Source organism: Copadichromis virginalis, linkage group LG23 (assembly GCF_057382275.1).
Source record: "Copadichromis virginalis isolate Kocher_CV1m ecotype Utaka linkage group LG23, C_Virginalis_male_GT1.1, whole genome shotgun sequence".
NCBI classification, from domain to species: Eukaryota; Metazoa; Chordata; class Actinopteri; order Cichliformes; family Cichlidae; genus Copadichromis; species Copadichromis virginalis.
This window is the reverse complement of record NC_140639.1, coordinates 32,204,345-32,229,009: the sequence shown is the minus strand read 5'-3', so window position 1 is coordinate 32,229,009 and position 24,665 is coordinate 32,204,345. Positions and strand designations below refer to the sequence as shown.

The 24,665-nt window shown below is 41.7% G+C and overlaps 1 protein-coding gene across 5 annotated transcripts in view; it reads right to left on the bottom strand.

The window, feature by feature from the left end:
• The window catches only part of myt1b (myelin transcription factor 1b), a 45,638-nt gene that overhangs the window by 13,085 nt on the left and 7,888 nt on the right, over positions 1–24,665 (bottom strand). For 3 of the 5 annotated variants that reach the window (XM_085449808.1, XM_085449807.1, XM_085449806.1), the window contains 12 exons: positions 21,373–21,427; positions 19,588–19,618; positions 18,427–18,489; positions 16,397–16,758; positions 13,845–14,966; positions 11,758–11,892; positions 11,260–11,350; positions 10,875–10,991; positions 8,952–9,202; positions 7,589–7,776; positions 5,342–5,596; positions 4,602–4,756 (listed from right to left, as the gene is read on the bottom strand). In XM_085449808.1, the coding sequence (XP_085305934.1) occupies positions 4,602–4,756; positions 5,342–5,596; positions 7,589–7,776; positions 8,952–9,202; positions 10,875–10,991; positions 11,260–11,350; positions 11,758–11,892; positions 13,845–14,966; positions 16,397–16,758; positions 18,427–18,489; positions 19,588–19,618; positions 21,373–21,427 (2,825 nt within the window). The remainder of the gene's footprint in view (positions 1–4,601; positions 4,757–5,341; positions 5,597–7,588; positions 7,777–8,951; positions 9,203–10,874; positions 10,992–11,259; positions 11,351–11,757; positions 11,893–13,844; positions 14,967–16,396; positions 16,759–18,426; positions 18,490–19,587; positions 19,619–21,372; positions 21,428–24,665) is intronic. The other 2 variants (XM_085449809.1, XM_085449805.1) reach the window with 2 other exon arrangements.

The window sequence follows — 24,665 nt, the reverse complement described above, 5'->3', positions numbered from 1 at the left end:
CAAGACAGAAGTTAAGCTCTCCTTGCAACATGGACCCACCCTCATTCAGATCTGGCATTTGGAATTATTTTGGTTTTCATGTGACGTATGACCCTGAAGGTAAGCGAGTCATGGACTAAAGTAAAACAGTACGTTGGATGTGCCATGCAATGCTCAATTACATGGGTGGGAAACTAGTGTGTTAGCGCAGTTAGCTCGTTAACGTGTTGGCCGTCTAGCCCCATGCACGGGGCGATCGGCGGTAGCTCGTTAACGGAGATTTGCCGTGTTGTGGCGTTAAGGTCATTTCAACGAGATTAACCTGAAAGCACTAGTGGGAACACAACGAATATGACTGCACATTTACGCCGACATCATCCTAGTGCAAAGACAAAAACAACAAGCATGCTACTAACTTTAGCCGAGTCATTTAGACAGCTGTTAGCACATGATTCTCCTTATGCTGCTGAGAATATAGCCCAGAAGAAGCGGATAGTATAGCTTTTATTTTGGAAAGAGACATTTCTCTGTAATAAACTCTCTTTTCCAAAGATGAGTGATTCCTCAATCAGATACAGGGCTTGCAATATTGCTAGCCCGACGTCCCGGGGCTAGCGATTTTTCCAGTCAGGCTACCAAAATCTATCTCTGCCCTGCCCGTCGGGCTATTGTAGGAAGGAAAAATATATGTCAATGCTTTTGCATTCTTTCAGAAATGTAGCTGGGTAATTATGTCATTGGCATCGGTGAGCCACTGTCAATATGTGACATATTGAAATCGCGTTTGAATTTGCGCTTGTTTTTTTGCTTTCACTTTGCAATCGTGCGAACTGTGTATAGAGAGCGACAGCACTGATCTGTGAGTGATGATAATTTGTGCACCAATTCCTCTGACATCGTCTTATTAATCGTTAGCTTACTATGCAAACATGACAAGTGAAATCTCCCGCAGCAAGCTTAAACATGTGAGAGGTTGATCGCGCAGAGAATCGCTGAGCTTATGTGAGTGCGTGTGTAAAAGCAGCAGGATATATATTTTAGTTCTGCTGAGCCAAATAAGACAGGTCAGGGTGAAGAAGTGACAGCCAAAGAAAAGCTTACCACAAAACGGAGAAGTTATGACAAATCAGACTATAAGGCAAAAAGAAAGTGCAGCTTTATGGTTTCATGGACAAAATAATTTCTGTGGCTACAATATGACAAGCTAAATAACCAGGGCTGCACATAAGTGGTCCGCAGGTGCGCATTCACTGTCAAAATAAAAAACACGCACAAGGGTTAGGGTTAAATTTAAAAACTGTACTTTTGAGTTAAAATATATATTTATAATTTTAATAAATGACAAATTAAAAAGGCATGAACATTTTTTTGTATCGAAAAAATATCGAACCGTGACACCAAAGTATCGAACCGAACCGAACCGAACCGTGAATTTTGTGTATCGTTGTACCCCTAATAAATATATATATATATATATATATATATATATATATATATATATATATATATATATATATATATATATATTTATTTATTTATTTATTTATTTTTTATTTATTTATTTATTTTTTGCAAGCTTTTTTGTGCGAGTCTCTGGACAGTCAGAACGGTGGTATAGTGGTGAGTATTACTGGCTCAACATGAGAAAGTTCTGCTAGTCAACAGAAATCTCTTCTTTAACTTTTATTTAGAACTAAAAGGATGTCTTTTTCTACATCCCTTTTCACTGATCTTTGTACTGAACTGTAGGGATGGCAAAAAAATCACTACAGCACAGTATCGATATAGGAACACTAAACATTGATATTTTTTATGAAATTAATTAAAATACCATGGGAGCACTATGAACAAGAGTGCTGATTAAATGTGAAGATATGTTAAAACCGAAAAACCACCACTTAGCTTGACAAAGCTACCTCATAACGAAGTGCAAGTTTATGGTTTTAGTCACACGAGTAAAAAATACAACATCAACCTTTGTGCATCTACAAAAAAGATCAGTGACTTGTGACTATAGTGAATTTTGTCACATTTGGTGATCAGTTGCAACTCATAGTGATGGCTTGAGGGTGTTGATTGCAAGGTGATTGGATTGCACAGGTTGCCTGATAGGAGGCTACATTTCTACAAGCAGTCTGCAATCACTCTCAGAGAGATTGTCAAAGATTTGCAAATAACTGCTATTAAATGTATACATTTATAAATTCAGACAGATTGCCAGCATGTTGCCATCAGTCTGAATGAGTCTGTCAATGAACACAACGCGAGGGGCCTCAACTCTGGTTTTGTTCTGCTTATATTCCTATGAAACAGAAACGTTACAGTTAAATGTGAATTTCTGTCTATTTAGACAGCAAATGGATATGTGATTTATCACAGTTAATTGCTGTTTTATCAAAAACAGATTTCATGTAATTGCCAACTTGACCTCATTCAACTGCAAACTGGTAGCAGATTGATAGCAGACTGACTCTTATAACAATTTATGGCAGGTTTTAGTGACAGTGTTGTTTTGCTGCAAAAAGAAAAAACATATTCAATAAAACAGATATTGACAAAGTGTAAATTTGAGGGAATATTTTGTAGTTTTAAAAAGGTGATAAATTACAGTATATGTTATTGCAGTAATCAGGATGCAAAATGTTAAAAATCACAGTAATACTGTAACTGAACCCTGACTCCTCCCTTAATAATGCTGCAATTATGATGCATTGAGTATTTTTTCCTCACCTTTCTCCCTCACTATGTGTTAATAGACCTCTCTGCATTGAATCATACTTGTTATTAATATGTGGCTCTCTTTCAGAGCATGTATTTCATCCTGTCTCCCTTCTCTCTCCCCAACCGTTTGCAGCAGATGGCCGCCCCTCCCTGAGCCTGATTCTGCTGGAGGTTTCTTCCTGTTAAAAGGGAGTTTTTCCTTCCCACTGTCACCAAAGTGCTTGCTCATAGGGGATCTAATGATTGTTGGGTTTTTTCCTCTGTATGTATTAAAGTAGGGTACTTTACAATGTAAAGCACCTTGAGGTGACTGTTGTCGTATAAATAAAAGTGAATTGAATTGAATTGAATTAACCTTGAGTTCAGTTGAGATATTATGATATTGTTGGGTATGTATCGATTCCCTCTACTAACATAAAGAGAAAACTTTTTCATTTTTTAGCCAAATCTCAACATCATGTCTAATAAAATCTTCTTCTTCTATTTCCTTTAAATTAGTTTTTTATGATTATTTCTTAACCTGGGTTGATGTAATTAAGCACATATAATCTTATGTCTGTGAAGGTTCTCAGTCATCCAGGTCATCGTAGTCAAAGGAGCTTGCAAAGAAAAGCACCTGGGTCAAAATCAAGACACAAGAAGTGGAATCCTTCACTGCGCACATTAACTCTGTGGATAAAAACATCAAGTTCACCAGGGAAGACACAAAGGACAACTGTTTGCCTTTCCTGGACTGCGCTGTGCACATTGAAGAGAATGGCAACCTCAACATCGAAGTTTACCGGAAGCCCACACACACGGACCAGTACCTCCTCTTTGACTCCCATCACCCTTTGGAACACAAACTTGGAGTAATTAGGACCCTACACCACCGGGCAGAACATGTTCCCTCTAAGCCTGAAGGAAAAAAGAAGGAACACACACATGTAAAGGAAGCACTCAAAAGGTGCGGCTATCCTAAATGGGCATTCTTAAAGTCAGCAAAGAGGCACAGAAAAGAAGATCAGACACCAGCGAGGGAGGATAAGAAGGACAGACGCAACAACATTGTCATCCCCTATGTAGCCGGTGTATCAGAGAAACTCAGGAGAGTTTTCTCCAAGCACGACATCCCGGTGCATTTCAGACCCAGCAACACGCTCAGACAAAAACTGGTTCACCCGAAAGACAAAATGCCAAAACACAGACTTAACAATGTGGTGTATGCTGTACAGTGCAGCGAGGAATGCCCAGACCTCTACATTGGAGAGACCAAACAGCCACTTCACAAGCGCATGGCACAACACAGAAGAGCCACCTCCACAGGACAAGACTCAGCAGTCCATCTGCATCTTAGGATAAAGGACACTCTTTCGAGGATGCCAATGTTCACATTTTGGACAGAGAGGACAGATGGTTTGAAAGAGGAGTGAAAGAAGCCATCTATGTCCACTGTGAGCGACCATCTTTGAACAGAAGCGGGGGTTTACGACACCAACTCTCTGCCATCTATAATCCAGTTTTGAGATCCCTTCCCAGACGCCTTAACGCCCACTCACATCCTGGGCCATCTGACCTCAGGAATTCGCATGATAAGGTGGGGCCAGATTTCACAATGAACTCACCCGAAACTCTGGCTGATTGGGACCCACGCCCAGTTTCACACCTTGGCTCAGGCGATTAGAGGATCATCAGGGGGTCCTTTTGTCCCTCTGTGGGGGGATACTCCCACTAGGTTTATATCTGGGACTCTCCACCATTTGACCTTAGAACTGAAGAAGCTTCTCGGATGAGAGGTGAAACGTCTTCAAGCAACTTAAAGAAGTCCAGACGCTTTTCTTTGCAAGCTCCTTTGACCACATATAATCTTGTTACCCATCAGGATATAAGAATGACTTCTAACTCATTGCCTTATTACTTACGAGAGCAACTCCTTCTTGCTATCTTTGGGCTGAAATTTGACCTTGAAGCTTGGGGTTGTGACCTCTCCTGGGTATTTCCTCTCCTCTAGGCAATCCTGCATCATGTCACAGTCCTCTGGTTCGGATGAGACGTACGACTGGCCGGTATGCTCCATCTGAAAAGTGATTAACACACTGGTAAATCCACTGCAGGCCTTTTGCTCTTTAAATTGTGGCTTGACCTATTATCTGAATTTAGTTTTTTAAATATCTGCTTCCAGGTAATAGTTTGCTATTGTATATCTGAATGCAAGCAAAGAAACTTTGCAAACACCATGTGCACACAATCCTCTTTTATTCTTTTGCAGACAAGTGATGTTTCCAAATGCAGAGTGTCCTCATAAAAAATTAACATTCAAGGCCCTTTATATTTCTTTTGAAAAAGTTCAAAGGAGTAAAAATTAGCATATGCCAAATCCAGGATGGTGCAATGCACCTGACACACTACCTCTGTTACACAGTGCAATGTTTTAACTGTACAGTAACTCTCACATTTCAGTGAAATAAATGAATAATACAAAGAGGAAAAGGGAACAGGGAATAAGAAAAGGGAATTACACAAAGACAAAGTGATGTAAACAATTAAGAGTTTTTCATTCAAAAGGCTTAGGGGGAATTTTGTCTGTTGTTATTTATGTCGCAATATCTCCTCTGTGAGTAACATCTGAGCTCGTACTTTTGTTCTGTCTAATTGTACTGACCTCGTCCATTTCCTCCTCTCTTTGACGGTTAGGTTTGGTGTAATCCAGAGGTCCCTCCCAGTCCTCCTGCTTGTAGGTGTGTATGCTTGGTGATGTCATCCCGCTGTTTCCACCATGATGCAGTGAGGAAGAGGAGGAGGAAGGGTCTGGAGACCGAACGTCGGGGCTCGTCCCAGACAGACTTCCCTCTCGTTTAATGGGTTTTTTCATGCTCAGGTCCAGGGTGCCGTTCTCATCCACTTCAATGTCCATTTCCTGGAGACAATGCAACAGGAATTTATAGCTGAGCCTATGTTATTACCTGCTTATAAGTATCCTTGTAATTTTCAGTTGAGCCCCAATTTGAGACTTCAACAAATAAATAATTTTAGACAAGTGACAGTGAAGTACCAAATGAAAAATGATTAATAATATCCCTATATGCCCACTTTGAGGGTATACTACACACGAAATAGTCTGCTGAAATCTGCACTGAGATACCATTACAGTAGAATTTAATTGAGCTTTGGGCATACAGAACTTAGTCTTACACACATTCATGTCATTATTTGAAACTTTTGCCCTGTTTGAAACTTGAGTTTTAAAATATATTTGTTTTTATTGCAGCTCACTCTGTATATGAATGCAATTATGCTTTATTTCCTGTTAAAAACTTTGGAGCTCAGTGCATAATCTGGGAGAAAATTAATGGAGAAACACAGCTAACTAATACATCTAATTAAGTATTCTCAAATGTGAATAACTAATGCAGTCTCCTCTGGTGCACTTCACTGTATATGTGAGGCAGTCCTGTGTGATGATGATTGGGATTATTTTAATTACCCTCTTGAGCAGATTCTGATGCAGCGCTACATATCTGCCTGAATTCTAATTTCATATATTCTAAATAAAAACTGAACTTTCATGTGGAGAAATGTTGCTTTCGCTTCTACCTGCTTGTAAAACTGCCCTCAAGCCTGTATCAAACAAGCATTTTCACAGTCATGCACCAGAGTGACGGCCTCTTTCAGAGCACTACACACTCAAGTTCAGAACACCAGCCTCATCGCCTAAGCATGTTAGTCATGATATCTAATGTACTCTGGTGCCAACAGCACGAACACTGTGCTCCATCTCTCCATGCTTTATTATAGTTCTGGCAGGTGAAGAGAAACAGAAGGGTGAAAAGAGCAATGTTTTCAGCATTCATGTAAAATGGTGCTCATATGGGCTGGTCAAGGGCCAGAAAATTCAAAGGGTTAGGAGAAGAGGAGAGAAAATGGGAACAGTTCCCAGAAATGTCCCAGGTTGATGAGCTCAGTGTTCCAGTGTTTCAATATTGGATTTCAACTGGCTCCAACTCTGATTCCAGATCAGTCCCCAGTTGATCTGCACAGCTAAGGCATGCTCTTGGATCTGTGCCTTGCTGAACACCTTGCTCTGCTTTGCTGCCAGAGACATTAATTTTCACTTTTTATCTTCCTAAAAGCATGTCAGAAATCGAAAAATGATGAAGCAGTCACTTTCTCTCCTCTGTGAGGCAAAAAGGCTTTTAAAAATCACAATATGGGGGAAAGTGGAGCTCCTATTATACCTCCTGTGCACAGAAAAGAGAAAGAAAGTGAGGGAGATAGGGAACGAGCGAGGAACAGGGAGGCTTGCTTAGGGAGGAAGAGAGAAAGAGGGTAAAAGGACATGTGAGAAAGAAAATGATAGAAAGAGAGTGGGAGATCCGTCCAGCAGATAATGAAAAAAGGCTACCTGGTGGAAAAGTAATCCAGGCAACTGGCAGTCAGCCAAATTCAATAACAACATGAAAAGTGTGTGGGATGGAGGGATGAAACGATGAAAGAGGATGGAAGAGGTGATGCAACTGAATCTCAACACCATCCTGTTGCTGTAAACCAATGCCTCCTGATGATATATTCATGCAGAGTTGATGGAGAAAAAAAATGAGCGAGAGGAGAGAAGAGGGGTGGAAAAGGCACACCCACTGCTATCTCCTCTCATCTTACCAGCTGTGGCCTGCAATGTTTCATCTGCACTACAATCAGATAATAAAATCTTTCTCTAAGTGTTTTGCAGAGAAGAACAAGGCAGTACTTTACGACAGTAAAACCATCTGTACTTGACTCCCTTCAAATTGAGTACATTTTTGATCATCGAAGAACTACCAAGTGATGATGAAACCAACTGTGCTGTTTTCATTCCAACTGTGCTCCTTTATAATGACTGGGAAAAAAACATTTGAAAAAATGGTGGGTTTACCTTGTTTTGGGGTTTGGTGCTAAGGTTCTCAGGTTTCTCCCAGCAGCGAGTAGACAGGTTAAGGATGGCAGTGGCAGCCATGTGAGCAGCTTCGGCATCATGGGCGTAGTCGTAGGCCAATGAGGAGCTTTTCCCATAACCGTGGAGGCTGAGACTAGGTGATGATGACTTGGGGAATGACGGCTTAGCTGCAGGGGGACAAAGGCACAAATCCCAAATTGGCTAATATTCTGGGAAAGTACTAAAACAAAAGGGGATTGAAAAAATATGTGCGCTCAAGAGAACCTTTGTGTTTTGCTAACACTCTACCTTCATTTTTCATGATTATTTTCTGCCCCACACTGCTGAAGCTTTTTAATTTAGCTGATTTTTTAAAATTAATATATTTCAATATATATTAAATAAAGATCAATCAATCAATCAATCATCTTACGTTTCTGTATTTTTCAGAAATACATCTTCCTCACAGGACAGCCAATACAAACACATGATTTATAGAATATGATGCCAGACATTAAACAGATAAAAGTACTTAAAATGAGCTCAACCTTAAAAATATGCAGAAGTAATATTAAACCATCCAATACTGACGAGGAACATTTTTCTGCAGAATAATAATCTTTTAATTTGCTACTTCATGCACAGTTTTCCAATAATGCAGTTTTATGTGTACTGAGGTGCGTTCACTGGGTTTTATTGCTTCTTTTCTTAAAGGAGTATCCACCACTTGTCATTGTCATTTGGTAAAACAGCAGATATTTATTCAGCTACCATTCTTCAGCCATGAAGGAGTGCAGAATACGTCCACGCAGAGTGCAGACAGACAGCACAAATGGCACATTTTAATCTGATCCAATTTATCTTGTTATAAAGTTAAATAGCAGAGGAAGATGTTTTCGTTTGTGTGTGGCAATTGTCTCTGCTTGCCTTTCTGTAAAAGTCACTGCACACCACTGAGTCACAGCCACTGCTATGCATGCAGACAGGACAGAAATGGCAAACTGAGTGAAACAGTAACTGAAATTTGAACATTTGTCTCTCTCTTCTTTTCACTCATTTTGAAGAATAAAAGTCAGCCAAAGAGCCATGCTGGAGTAACATTTTCAAGAGCCTTAGAAAGGCCAACACTGAGAGCAAGAATTAGCACAAATGAACATATCACACTATCTCACATAGCAATGAGTGAATGGTTAGTAAATAACGTGGCCCAGATCTTCAGTTTTCTGTGTGGCTCACATGGCTTTGACCAAAGACTCTAACTCACAGTGAATCCGGCTGCTGTAACCTAGCCACAGGTTTGCCTTATAGAAAAACAAATAAATAAATATGCACGATAGAGAAGAAGCCCGAGGTTCCCTCTTACTTTTGAAGGCTTTAGGTGAGGTTTCGCTGGTGGGCATCTTTGGAGCAAGCGTGCGCTTCCCGAACACTTGAGCATCGAAGCTTGCATAATCGAAGGACACCTTGGAGTACTTCTCCAGCTCCTTGGCCAAGTTGGCGCGAGGTGTGGAAGGTGCCATGTTGGGCCTGTAGCTCCCATACTGGGGCACCTCTAGCTGCTTCACAAAACACATGGGTCTGCAGGGGGGAGAGGGAGAGGACGTCAGGGTGGGGCTGGGGATTAAAGACAAAAATAAAAGCAGAAACAAGAGATGAGAAATAAAAAGAGGATTGATGCAATAAAAAGACACACACACATAAAAGCAAAACGGGGGAAGAAAAAGAGAATAAAAGAATGAGAGAAAAAGGTAGAATGAAACAGAAAGAGTGAAGACAGGAGCAATGGTGTACTTAGCAGGAGTGCAGCAGGATTAAAAGCTCTCTTATCAGCAGAGGGCACATTTGCATGTTGTACAGCACGGAATTTATGAGCTTTAAGCCCTCTCGTTTTCTGGAGAGCCCGGGCTTTTGTCAGACCTGTTGGCGTAAATCCACTGATAGACCAGGGGGAGGTGGAAGGGCATGGGGAGTGAGAAAGAAGAGAGAAGGGGGAGAAGAGAAGACTAGGAACCAAAGAAGGGGGAGTGGTGAAAGAGGAGAGACAGAGGAGGGGTAGGTTGGGGGTATAGAGCCTGGAGGAACAAAGTGACCTTACTCATTTTTTTTTTTACATCCCCTAACCATCTTATCCAAGCCCTCCACCCACTTTGGCCCAGCCCTATTTATTCTCCTCTGCACCGAAGCCTTTCCTCAGTGTTTTTCATTAATAGTCTACAAGACCTGGCCTGTAGTCATACTGCTGCAGCTGGGGTGGCCATCACATAGAAGCCCACTAATAATAAGTGTGCAAAGCAGAGCTACAACTGATCACAGGTGACTTTTTTCCATTTTATTAATTCAACATTGTTCCATTAAAACGAAGAATTCTGCAGCTCCACGTATAAGAGGCAAGGAAGCTCATTTGAATAACAATCTATAACAAAAAAACAAAGCAGGCCTTATTATGTTTTAATACTCGATGCTTTGTCCAACCACTGATGAGGTTTTCCTCAAGGAAAGCAATTATTTTTCCTATCCCCCCGCAATGCCCCTATAACTTGCATAATTAGCTTATCGGTTGCATTATTAATTAAAATACCAATGAGGAAGAGCACAGACAGCATAATACCAGTGTCTGGTTTGCACTAATTATCATTCTTTTGGCCGGGATCTGGCCGGTCGGGTGAGATGAATGTAGATAAAGAGATCTTAGCATGTGAGGTGACAGTAATGATTAGCCTGCCAGCCAGGATGTTTCAAGACTTTCTTGTTATTATTGAGCCGTTCAGAGGCCAGGCTCCACCTTTCATGCAGGGTACCGTAACCAAGGTCAGGATTCTCTCTGCGGTTTCAATGTGGCTCAGCAGTAAAGTGGCTAACCTTGACAAGGACTCAGCTGTGAGGGGTTTGGATTGGAGGAGACAGCTTTTATGTAGGTGAAAGGGTCACTGAGCCCAGTCTATCTTAGTTTCTGCTATTCATTGTGTCATCTATGATGGGCTTTGGAAAAGGACAAAAGGCATGAATTTTTTTGCCACATAAACCTTAACTGTGCAACATTAATACAGTTATTTACAAAATTTTAATCAATATAGGAATCAAAAAGTTCCCTTCTATGCATATAACTTGTAATTAAATTATCAAATAGATAAAATCTTTACATGTCAATGTAATGGTATTGGCCAAAGTCAATAACTGCCACGTTTGTATAACTGACCTCTCGTGAGGGCATTAGGGCTCCACAGTATGTAATGTAATAAAGCAGAAAAAACCTGAACTATGAGTTTGTACTTTTTTGATGACCCACCTCAGCACTCTGTCATTGGGACTTCCTTTGAGGTGCTCGCTCGCTGACTGAGAGAGATGCTGCTTATCGTGGCTCTTAGATAGCTTCTCTGCAGCAGCGATGGGACAACCAGAAAGACTGCAGGGATAAAGGAAGCAAAGCAGATGAATATTACAAGTACATACTGCTGACTGTGTAAATCTACATCACAGTACTGATGTGGGCTGACACATTTGCTGCCCTGCATACATGAATATACGAGCTTGCAAATACACAAAGTGCACAACACTCTAACCTGCAGAGATACACACACACACACACACACACACACACACACACACACACACACACAAACAACTTTCATATATAGATATACAGTATAAAGGTGCAATGTATATAAATATACCTGCGGTGTGTGTTGCGGTTGCTGTTGACATGGCCCTGACCTGTGCAGCCAGGAGTCGGACACTTCAGCACGTTTTCATGCATGGCCAGAACTGACAAGATGCACAATCATGTGATCAGAGAAAACTCAGAAAATGAAAATCACTGAAGTGGGATTTGCTTATTATTAAATTTGTTTTTATTTCTCATATTAATATTTTTGGTCTTCCTGCAAAAATAGATTTGAATACACAGCTGCACAGACTGTATAACCCCAAAATCCCCAATAATAGAATAAAATTAGAATTAAATTACGTATTTGAGGGCATTTCTTTGACTGAATTTCACAGCATTTGACCGATGCAAATCAAAGGACTGGTTTCTTCCAAACATATATACCAAGTCATGGAATCGGTGGCTCCCGAGACCTCAAAAAACCTCATGGCACAACAATTATACTGTTTAACTATTTTTTTATGCTAAGCAGCTGGAATAACAAAGAACAACAACAAAACCTCACTCTCTGGGGGGATCCTGTCCTTGTGCGGACAGCCTGACAGGCTGCGGTGGTGGGGGTAAAGACCGGTCACGTGACCAGTGCCATCACATCCCGGTGTGGGACACTTGTTCTCCCTCTTCTCTGGCCTGCTGCTCTCTGGGTCAGAGTTGGGTAGGAATGTAGAAGAAAACGGAAAGGAGGACAGGAAGATGGAAGGCCAAGTAAAAGGAAAGGGGAAGGTGGGATGAATAAGGTGCACAAAAGCAAGTGGTTAATGTCATCAGACAGTGTGCTTGGCTGAGCATGAAATCCAGACATATTCCCAACATCTGCACAAAACCCACACCATCTGTATCCCCCGACTCATGGCTTATGCATGCCTGTAAATACACCAGGTATTCCATGCATTTGTCTTAATGTTTATTTAAATACTTTTAAAGATAAAATACTATAAAAATGATAAACTACACCATCTTATCCTGTTGAGCTGGATAATCCCCCCATGGCTACATTTGCACAACACTTTCAAAGACCTTGTTTAGATCTTGGACAAAGCAGCACCTTACAATACATCAGAAGAAATTCACACCACTATATAATTTACACATAATTAAAGATGCCTGCTCCTCCCCTCTCCTATTGGAGGCAGGCCAGGCAGTATCAGTGGCACTGGAGAGAGGAGAAGGGTGCAAGAGGATGGTGTGATGCTCTATTGGCCTTCAAATTGAATGTTAACGAGACACGCATTTCCTAATTAGCGTCGAGCAGAACAGGAACGTCACCGCAGGAGGGAGTTAAGGCCAAGGAGAGGGCAGCACTACCGGGCATGTAATCACACTGCTGCTATACTGTGAGAAGCATGACAAGCGGGCAGCGTGCCAACTGTGTAATACAAGGCCCGAACACACGTAGCATGTAAACAAACACTCCATGGCTGACTGTGGAACAACCTGCACTCCTCCTTTTTCTCTGTTGATATGTTGTTGTCTCTCCTGTGCTCTCTCGCATGCTGTCATCCCTTCTCGCTCCCTCTTTGAGTACTTCCTCCCAGCTCTTCATGGAAGTCTATTCAGCTGGAACCACTTCAACCCCATTACAATAGAAAAGGGAGGATCCAAACAGAGCTCTGTGACTCATCTCTTATTTGGTACACTGTGTTTATTTGTACCCTCTGCTCCCAACATAACATTTAGCACATTTGCCAAAACTTCAGAACATCATTTTCTGTGTGCTCCCTTATTGGTTGTATTCCTCTGATATTGTTGTGGTATTTAAAAAAGCACTTGCTGTCTTGCAGAGTATTAGAGAAAATAATGAAAGAGCACATTTGGCCTGTATTTTTAATATAAGGATAAAGCCAGGGGGCAACTGCCCCCTTAAAGCTAGCTAACCTAACAAAAGTAAAACTGTCAAATTCTGGCACTTGCCTCTGATGTTTTTTTTTTGTGCTGGTTTGTGTAGAGGTTAAACAAAAATAGCAAATGTTCATTAGGCTTTTTTTTTAAGGCCTGGATGAAAACGTGCCAGCTGATTCTTCCTGTCAAATGCTAATGACATCTGGGTCTAGTTTCACTAAGAATTGTATTAGTCAAACTTAGTTACTTTGATTACATACTGTTTTGCACACATTATAGCCTGTGAGAACGTAGATTATCAGTCCAGCTCTGTTCAGAGTAAAGTACTTAAAGCCTGTGACATGTAGGTGCTCTTCCACTGTACGAACTGTGGGCAGACACAAAGTGATGCCAAGATTTACAAGAACACTCCCCTAACACAGGACCATTCTGTTTTTAAGGCGAATAAAAACAGGTGGGTGCAGAAGACGTGCTCAGTGCATCACATAGAAGTTTTGTTGGGGTTTTCAGAAAATTTTCATAGAACGGAGAAAATGTAAATTTTCCAGGTAAACCTATAAAACATTGTTGGATGAGGAATAAGTTTGCAACATGGTATTTCAGTACCATGTGCAGCTAATGTAGCTTTAAAAAACAAAGATATAAAAAGAAACGGACTAAATGTGGCTGATGTGCTGTCTCCCTCAGGCAACTTTCACAATACCCTCTCAGTACATGTTGTAGCTCTGTTCTCCCCTGGTTACTAATTCATACCTTTGCTGAAATAGCCCTTGCGGATGACGTCCAGGTGCTTGGGCCTGTCCTCCATGGTGAAGTACCGCTGGTGGTGGATATCTGGTGTGCGGAGCAGCTCTCTGGGTCCTGCTGGCTTCACCTGCTCTGCCTTCAGGGCAATGGCTTGCTCTAGCAGGCCCAGGTTCCCTCGGGTCATGTCGAACATCTCTGACTCGTCCGTCACTGCCGAGCGCTGTGACAGGCTGTCTTCATCATCGCGCTCGTCATCTCCATCCACATCGTCAAAGTCTTTGTCCTCCGACTTATCGGATCGTACCTCGATAATGTCAGGAGAGGCTGAGGATGAAGCTTTGTGGATTTTGTAGTTCTCCCCTCTGGGAATGGGAAAGTAGTCCTCCAGTGGACTGGCCCTGTGGGAGCTGTAGCTTAAAGGAGGGCTGGCCTTATAGTTCTGAATTGAGCTAGCTTTAAGAGAGCTGTCTTGTGGACTGGCTCTGTTCTCAAAGGGACTTGCCCCGCATGAGTTGTAGTCCTCCAGAGGACTGGCCCTGTGGTCTTCAGCCTTGTGTGTTCCCTGAGCTGCTGCGGTGCTGGTGATGATGCGGATGGCAGTTGGCACATCAGAAATGGGCAAAACATCCCTGTGCTCCTCCTCATCTGCTGAAGTGCCCTGCCTCTGCTGCATTGGCACTACTATCTTTTCTTTTTCATTGTCTTTACCTATGAACTGTTCACACTGGTCCCTTTTAGTCAGATGCTGTGGGCTCATGTGGTTGCTCATATCTTCGTGCTCCCCTTGCTCATCCTCCACATCAGCTGCCTCCTGCTGCAGAGCAAATGACTCCTTCAGTGCTTGAACTCCATGTGCCACCTCCTCATCTTCCTCTTCTCCCTCGTTCGTGTCCTTCTCCTGCTCTTCCTTTACTTCTTCACCCTGTGTAATGGCCAATGTGACATCCTTCTTGGTCTCCATAGCAACAGTCTGCTGAATGGCCACAGTTGGAGCATTGTTGCTGTTGACACAGCCCAGGTGGAGGAGAGAGTTGGCCACCTCCTCGGTGCTCTGTGAGGGAGAGTGACACTCCTCAGCTGCAGGTACCGCTGCTCTGAGCTCAGGCTCGATGATCACACACTCCTCCTCTATCGGAGTAAAGATGAAGAAGTCAGAACAGTGACACAGAGGAAAACATGAGTCACATAGTGACATCAGGCTGTTGTCAGCAATATCTTTATCTTCACTTGTATCACTTTTATGCCTGCTAAGTCTTTCACTGTGTATATTTATATATGTGACATAAAAAGAACCTACTGTTACAAAACTGTAGCCGTAAAGCAGTTTGTTGACAGAGAAAGACACTCACAAAGTCCTTGTGCTCCTAGTGGCCATGATTTCATCTTTTCTCTAAAGGCTATAATCTATCACAATCAGTGAGTCTCATGGACTAATGGACAAGAAGACAAGAAGTTCCTAATTTTGAAATATATACAAACAAAGAGTTTGGCAAATGATTATTGGTAAAGAGTGACATCTACTGTCTCTGATACCTGCTCTCTATTGGACTGGAGATCTGCTGATGCTGCTGCTCACTAGAGCCAGTGTTGGGGAGAAAAAGGAGAGTGGAAAAGTAGAGCTGTCACCGACCAGAAATGGGAGATGGAAGCATGTAAATATAATAATAACCACTGCAGCTAAAAAGAGTGTCTGACAAGCCCAGCTGTAAGTAAGCTATTAAGAATTGACTGTACACTGTGTTCGTGTTTTGCTCCGAAACAATAAGTTCCATTGGAGCAACCTTTCAACGCCTCTCTCTGTCTCTCGCTAGCAAAGTTGACCCAGACAACAAAGTAAAGCTAGTTTTTGGCTATGGGTCCAAAACGGAACCCAACGTATTGGCCAGAGGTCCCTTTACTACGGTTCTGTTTTATATAAGTGAGGAATAGTTTTCTATATGAGATCGCTGCAAAAAGTGCAGCCTTACCTAATGTCCACCTACTGTTACTCATTTATATTAAGATTTAAAAATCTAGTTGCTATTGGTATGGTGAGTAACCTTCAGTAATAGTAATAAATCACACAGCATAGTACAATCATGTAGTTGTAAAACAGCATAATAATATATTAAGTAATCCAAAGTATTCAGAATACGTTACTCAATGAGAGTAACGTAACGGAATACGTTACAAAATACATTTTGGGGCATGTATTCTGTAATCTGTAGTGGAATACATTTTAAAAGTAACTTTCCCAACACTGACTAGAGCCAACATAGCGATACAATTAAATATATCAGTTCTGCTAATGGAAATACCAGTCTTCCTTGATTATAGTAGTCCTGACTCAAATGAAGAAGCAGGTAGTGAGGAAGCTGAGTGGGGTCTAAATAAAAGACACTCCAGTGGGAATCGTACGATCAACCAATTTGGGAGCTTAACCCATCAAGCAATTACAGTCAGGTATCTTGGCCTTAATCTGCTTCAGTATTGAAGTACATGATGAATATGTGCTCCTTTGATGCTGTGGTTATTTTTCACTGTACCCCTCTTTGTTACCAACAAGCTATGTTTCATACCTTCATCAGCTGCAAAATTCTCCTCCTTCTTATACGTCTCTTCCTCCTCTTTCTGTTGTGTGTTCTCCTCCCGACCGTTTGTCTGTCCGTCCTGTGTGAGTTCTGTCATTTCCTCTCTCTCCTCCTCCACACCTGTGTCTGTCTCCTCCACTTCCTCTTCTACCTTGGCTCCTTCTGTTTTCTCTCCATCGCCCTCAGCCTCACTGCTTGCGTCACTCTCTGCACTGAAACCTTCATCTAGGGCTAGTTTCAGGGGGTGGGACTTCCTCTTGGAGGCAGGCCGTTCTGTTTCCTGTTCTTGTTCCTGCTCTGCCTCTGCTTCGTCTAGACGGCGCTTTCTTGCTATTGGGCAACCCAGAATGCTTGTGATGGGGGAAAAGGAGAAGACAAGAAGAAAAGGGAGAGAACAAAATTAAGAAAATCAAGCTGGGTTATAAGTGAAACAACAACCTAACACGTCTAACAGAACCACAGCAGAAGGAGGCAGGGGTTTTTTCTGACATGAAACAGGATGGAGCTGCTTTTTCCAGTATGAATCAACACGCCTGAGGGGGGCGCCATGCTAGCTGACTCAGATATCACAACCAATCTCAGCCAATTGAGTGGAACGTTTAATGAACAACTCGTATGGAGAGGCGGGCGGGCGATGCAGCAGAGGGTGAAATCCAATAAACTCCTTCTTACGCTCACCTGGGAGACGCTGAGGGAGTCTGAGGAACGATCTATAAACAAAGTGCACCTCAAAATTGCCTGCTGAACAAATACACATGTAAACAGATAGCTAATATCTGCCCCTCAATAAAGACGAGTCACAAGCCAGTGAGCTGCCCTGAGTCTCCCAGGATCTCCCAGGGCGAACGACACAGACGATGAATGGAGGGATGGGGAATGAAGCTGGAATAACACCTGAAGAAATCACATTTCACCACTGCCCACTGAAAGGTTTATTACTTAGGTTTAGATTTAGATGCTCTGGGGGTCTGGTATGTGACATAATGAATGTGCTCTATTTGCAATCTGACTCAGTAAGTATCTTTAAAAGTCATTCACATTGTCTCCATCTGCGATTTAAATAACAAAGAATCGAAATGGTGCTGAGGAACCCAAGAAGCTGTGCAGTTTACCATTTGGTTTTTCTATTTTTTCTATTTCTATCTTTATTTTACAAATAATCAGAAGGAATTATAAGGATAGTAATGAGTGGGAGAACTAGATTCATTTGATGACTGGGAGATGTAAAAGCAGGAAATGTGGACATAAAGCAGAAAAACGTATCCTCAATCAGCTTCCCTCTAATCTGTGCTTTTTCTCTTGTCAAAAACACTTTTGTTGAACCTGATTTCTTCTGATCTGAATGTAAACAACTAACTCTCTGCTACATCCTTTTCCATTAGCACTGCAAAAGAGGACCATTTTGCTCATGACTTGACTTCAGTAACATCATACTATTAACACTACAAAACTAAAAGATGTAGCTTACCTCAGCTTAACAAACGTCTAGCCTGGCTGTGTCCAAAGATAAGTAATTAAGTTGATAAGAATCTTTAAAGCTCATTAATCAAGAAATCATTTGTTTGTCTGTAATGTGAATAGCACTGTTTTATGCCAGGAGATAGATTTTGGAATCTTGTTGTCACGGTGAGGACAAAAGTCTCCCAAGACCACCACTTTGAACTGTGGTTCCAAAGTGCTGTTTGGAAGAATTTGGGTGGATATAGCCATGGCTACCTATAGTTAGAACCTAGCTATTTCACTCAATTCTGTTCTTTATGCTTTTTTAATAATTTTTTTTTTTTTACATTTCATCTGTATTCTTTATGCTAAGCTAGAAATCCAGCTGCTGGCTTGAGCTTCATAATTAGCGCACAGATATAAAAGTAGCATTGATGTTCTCGTCTAACGCTCAGTATTACAGCGAGTAATGCCGAATAAAAGCACAAAGCAGATGATATGGGACAGAGAACAGAGAGGACAGACAAGACTGAGACAAAGGACAGAGAGACAGAGGGTGGGGTTTTAATCTGCCCTACCTTCTGTGTCGTGAGTATCTCCCACTGATATGGCCTGAGCCATTGCATCCAGGGGTGGGGCAGCTGGATGGGATGGATGGAGGTTAGAGATATGTTTAAGGCACGGGTGCATTTTAGTCCCTGTGCAGTAGCAATGATAAACACAGGCAGTAAATAAAAAAGAAAAGGTCAATTAAGACAAACAAAATAAAGTGAAGCACAGACATGCAATCTGAGCACATGTGTCACACAAACGCACGTGTCCCCACTCTTCTACCAGACACACATAATGCATGAATTCAGGTGGTATCATGCAAGAGAAAACATAATATTCTCTGTCATACATCAACCCTGGCCTATATCCTGTTACTGTGAGAGATAAGGATCAGCCGAGGCCTGCTGTAATTTCCCCTGCTCTGCTCTCTTCACCAGTCATCATCATCAGTTCTTGCTCACTCTATTTTCTTTCTCTCTCTCTCTCCTTTGATTCAGGTTGCTATGACCCCTCAGGATGGCTCATTTCAATTCTCATTAACTTCCCCCAGCAATTGCCCTTTATTACTCCAATTATCCTTATTATTAATTTCACTTATTAAAAAATGCTGCATTTGCATTTTAAATCAGCCACTCTCTGGCCTCTTTTTTTTTTCTTCTTAATCCCAAAACCTCAAGTATTTTTTTGGAGTGCTGAGTAGAGATCAATGCTCAGAGGTGAAGTGTGACAAAATGAGAGAGGATGAAAAAATCATTTGGAAGGAGGGCAAGGAAGGGCGATGACTGGCTTTTGTGGACCCTGAAAGCTGGTCCCTGAGTGGGAAACTATGGAGAGGAGCTAAGGGCGGGAGAAAAAACTAAATAATAGCCCTTCACAGTCCTCTCTTCTTGTGCTGCATCCTTTGATCAGACTGCAAAAAGATCGTACACCTTTTTCATTGGATGTACTGTATGTGTTCATAGCAGGAAACAGCAAAAGGCTGCAAGAAATCAATAGCAGCCTGTTGGAGGCACTGACCACAAACTGAGAAGTGCTGATAATGAGTAATAGGAAAAGAATAATATACAGCGTCATCTAAAGAGAGTGTATGATTGCCAGGGTGGGGGAGATACAAGGTGAGGGTTTGGCGGGATATATAAATGAACTTTATGAAAGGGATTTTCACAAAGATGAAGGTGTTTCCTTACCTCAGCTCTTGTCCTACAAGCTCAATAGGAACTGAAAGGGGGGGGGGGGGGTGTCATGGGGAGAGAGAACAAAGGTGAACAACTGCTCAGAACGCCGTGCTGCTAAAAGAAACTCAGATCAATAAATCACAAATGCATATGAATCCCAGAAGGATTCCTCATAGAGGCTTAGACACACACACATTCCGAAAAATCCTAAAACACACCTACATGCTCCTGGGTTCACACATACACATCTACATGTAAAACAAACAAGAGTAAAGCAAACATGCTGCATAAAAAAGGCACGCACACACAAACAGAAAGGCTAAATCAGCCAAACTGCACAGCACTGTTCAGAAAAAGTGACAGTTATATGCAGACTTCAGCAATAAAACATGATTAATTGTTACACTTTAGTTACCATAATTGGGGAAAAGAAATTAAAAGGAAAACTGCCTTCATCAGGAGAAAACAGCACTTCATTCAGGGCCAACTTATAGTAATTGCCTTCAAAACATAAATCACGCTCTGCTCCCATAGAGCACGCGCACACTTGCCGGCTGTGGGCATCGATTGGGAGTTGAGCGATAGAACGAGTTTTTGGAGAAATATCCTATTTTCATTTGAAGCCAAAATGAAAAAACAATAGGATCCTGGAGAATTCAGTTTGGCCTCCAATATCACATGCATTAATCACATGTCAGAAATAGCCTGGGTATCAAGATACACTAAGAGCACTAAGACACATGCACACATGCATACACACACAAGTTTGTGTGTGTGTGTGTGTGTGTGTGTGTGTGTGTGTGTGTGTGTGTGTGTGCGTGTGTGTGTGCGTGTGTGCGCGCATGCAACATCGTAGTTTCTCAGTCTTTCATCATGCAGTTGGAATGACTGGACGCCTTCTGAACGCCCTGTGAACTGTTGCTTTGCTGTCTTGTTTCTAAACATCAAACACACGTGCAAATGCAAACACACCAAGGAACTCACACATATCAATATGGATATTTACACATTCATTCAAGTGCACATTAAATTTACATGTGTTTGTACACATAAACACACAGCCATACGTACATGTGGACTAAAAAAATATGGAGTAGCAAGGGCTGTGGTTTTTGTGATATTCTAGGAGTTATGACTCAAAAGTAATGCATCGATATTACTGATCTGTTCAGTGGGCATTAGCACGTACACATAAAGCCACAAGGTTTCCTTTCATTCGTTTGTGCCCTTAGAGAGAAGGGTCATACATTGGGTATGAGGGCTCAACTTGAATGGTTTATAATGAGGATGAAAATGATTAGAATCGTGCTCTGGTGTTATCAGATGTCGACATAATTGAACACCTATGGTAGGATTTGGAGCAATGTGTTAAGACAGCCCTCTCCAACACCGTTATTACAGCACCAAATATGTTTTGGGAGAACGGTGTTCATTCTTAAAGAAGAGTTGCAGAGACTTGAGGAATCAGTAGCCACATACATGTACAGATTTACTTAGAGGAGCAAATTAGCCTTTGCTAATATTGGGGCAGACATTTCCACGTGTTATGTGTTACATCCAATACTACAGAGAAGCTCTGATGTTGGAGAGCAGCGTGTGTACATACTGCTGAGTAAAGACACGCAGAGACCTTTTTTTATTCACCGTCTTTGTCACTCATGTTTATGTGTACAGACAAACATACATTCTGAGTCCACGAACCCACACGCTTGTCAAAAAGCAGAAGAGATGCTTGGCTGTGAAGGAGTGTTTGTAAATGTAACTGTTGCAGACTGGGCCTGAGTGACCGACACTCACCTCTGATTCCCTTGGACCGAGTGCGAGTTCGCTTATCGTCACCCTCTACGCTCATCTGTGAAGAAAAGGAGAAAGCACGAGCAGAGAGAGCAAAGAAGAGGAGAAGGAGAGGGGGAAAGAAACCATCAGAGGTAATTTCTCAATGCTCTCACTATTTTCCACCACACATCTACAGCTAATTGCACTTGTCTTCCTTCAAAACAACGACTATAGTAACCCACGCTCAGGAAGTTCCCATTAAAACACACCAAAGGTAGCTCTGACACAAAGAGATGATCATATCTTTAATTCTCCTTTGCTCGCCCAACCTCACTCACTTAGTATACTTTAAAAACCTTATAACCCACTAGAGCCAACATCAGTCTCGTTTAGGCTACTATAAGGGCAGCATGGTGTAGAAAGAAAAAACAAACTTGGTTGTTCAAGCTACTTTTTAGCTCCCTCCCCACCCTCACCCCTCACACACCTCTTATCACTCCCCCTGTAATTTCCTGCATCTGAGTGGTGCTCATGATTGTAGTCTGTAGAGAGGCAACAGGCGGTGAACGCAGAGGGGCCATGGCCCCTGTAAGCAAAGGGACTGACAATCATAACTATGCTGAATATAATAATAAAGCAAAAACACACAGGCAGCCAGAAAGCCACTGTAATAACCCTTTTAAGAAGAGGACTTGTATGTGTGTGTGTGTGTGTGTGTGTGTGTGTGTGTGTGTGTGTGTGTGTGTGTGTGTGTGTGTGTGTGTGTGTGTGTGTGTGTGTGTGTGTGTGTGCTGGGTCTGCCACTAACTCCTGGCTCAGCTTTTAAGGCACAAAGGAGCAGGTGTTAACCCTGCTACCTCACACACACACACTGACCACACCTCCTCAGCATTACCTCTCCACACTGAACACTGCTCCCAATGCACTCTAAAGCTATCAGATGCTTTTTAGACACAATGGAGCCATTAGCTTTGATTACTGGACTCTGGGTAGATTTTTTTTTTTTAATCGCAGGTCTACCCCTTTTTCTGTCTCACTCTTCCTCCATCCTATGCTCGTCTACCACCCTTTTATCCCCCCGGTTGCCTGTACTCCCCTCTTCATGCCCAGCCACTTAGCTGCTTTGTTGCTTCTCTATAGTCAAGTTGGCAGAGCCACAGTGGGATTCAAACACGGGGTCCCTGTTTCTTGTAGTCTTTTTCTCCTCCTCTCTCTATTTGGCAATGTCCCTTTCCTGCTAAAAGACTACTTATGAAAAGAAGGAGGGAAAGAGGGATGAGAGGAGGATGAAACACGCTGTTGTTGTTTTTGTTAAGGGCTTTTCTTTCCCCCTGTCTCCCGAAGAGGGTGCACTTCATTCATTAATGTTTAGTGTTTGGCCGGAGGTACAGGTGCAGGCACAGGCCCCTCCCTTCCTCTGCGAGCATCCACTGCCTTGCCTTGCCCTATGCTCCTCTCTCTCTCTCTCTCTCCCTCTCGCTCCCTCACACACACACATGCACACACACACACACACACACACACACACACACACACACACACACACACACACAGACTGTCTCTTGCCACTCTGGCTTCAGCTCTTTTGATCAAGCGCTTAGTGTAGAAGTCATGCAACAAGCACCAGCTTTGTGCCCTGCCTGAAGGGAGCAGTTGACTCCTTCTGTGCTCCACTCTCAGTGCTGTGTGGGAAGAGGAGCGGATGAGTGTGCAGTAATGACTTCTCGGTCATGTGTGTATGCTCTTTTAGCCTACACAAGTGCGTGCCTGCCTGCATATAGCTCAAATCCATTTCCTTACACTCAATTGTCTGCACTTGTTAGAATGGAAGCGCAGACATGGAATATAAGAAATAGATTTGCAAGCTTCCTGTACTTCATGTGCATGTTTTGGAGTTGTTGTTTTTGGGGGGTTTTCCTCCTTCTCATTCTGTCTCAAAGAGAATACTGTTCATCTAACCCCACTAGATTTAGAAAAAATGTGGAATGGCTTGTCTAATTTGAAATATTAAGCACAAATTAATATTATCAATAGCAATGAATGTCAAATATTAAAACAGCTAAACAGCTAAACAGCATGTGCTGAGAAAATGCAATAACCAGGTGAGCCCTCAAGCTTAAACATTAAAAACTTTAGCTCAGTATTTTAAATAAAAAAGTAAAAGTAATAGATAAGTGAATCTGAAAATGAATGTAAATATTAGGTAGAAGTAATGGCTAAAGAGATAAAACAGCTAAAAGTTAAGACATATAGTACGATACCTCAAAGAGAAAAGTGGTGGAGCAGAAATATATTTTGCTTATAATAACCAGCTTGTATACTTGTATGAACACAACTTTTTCTTGTTGGTATTTTAGATTTTATTACTGATACAGCATATAACCTTGTAATATTAACACCCATACCTATAATTTAATTAAATGGCTTTCCCAAAGCCCCAACTGTCAAACTAAAATAGTTTATTTATCCACACCCAAGTTTGCTAACATACATGACAAGAAATTGATTTGGCTTGAAAATTGACTGAAAAGATTAATCAGTCATCAAAACAGCTGCAGACTCCTTTTCCTTTGAACAACAAGGCTAATTGAAAAATCAATTCCTCGTTTCAGCTCTTACTGCTACTTTTACTTAACCAATATGATATGATTACTTTTTCTACCGGTGAAGCAGAGTGGCCAGACAGTTTGCAAGGCAGCAATTTGGAGAAAAAATAGAAGACATGAAACACAAAAAGAGCTTTCTAATAAATGTTTAACCTCTAAATCAATTTAGATTTTCACAGTTACAAAAGGTAAAGTTATATTTAAATGTGATTAAGAGATTTAGTAGATGCATCAAAGAATCAAAGGCTAACATATGAAAACAGATCTATGTGATCTATGTTTTATGTGACTGGGTTTTATTGGAAAGGAAAGAAGATGTCTGTGAAGATGCGATACAGAATATGTGCATATGAGACTGAACTACACATTCCTCCTTCATGAAAAGATGATATACTATTCTCTTACCCCTGTAGTTCTCCCCCCTCTTTCCTTTCCCTCCTCCCTATATTGATAGGCATTGGATGAATCAAAACCTGGACTGAAAAGGGCTCCCATTGCTTTCATGTTTGTGTAACCATAGCTACGCACATTTAAATAGGTAAGCACATCTGAGCTCTCCCCTCTTTCCTGTCCTTTTTCTCAATTCCAGCTCATTAAATTTGTATGAACACAAAGTCACTGCAAATGAATCCAGATGCAGCCAGGCAAGCATTCACCTGATTTTTATAATCATTTTCAAAAGGTCCTTTTTAAAGGTATGTTCAAAAC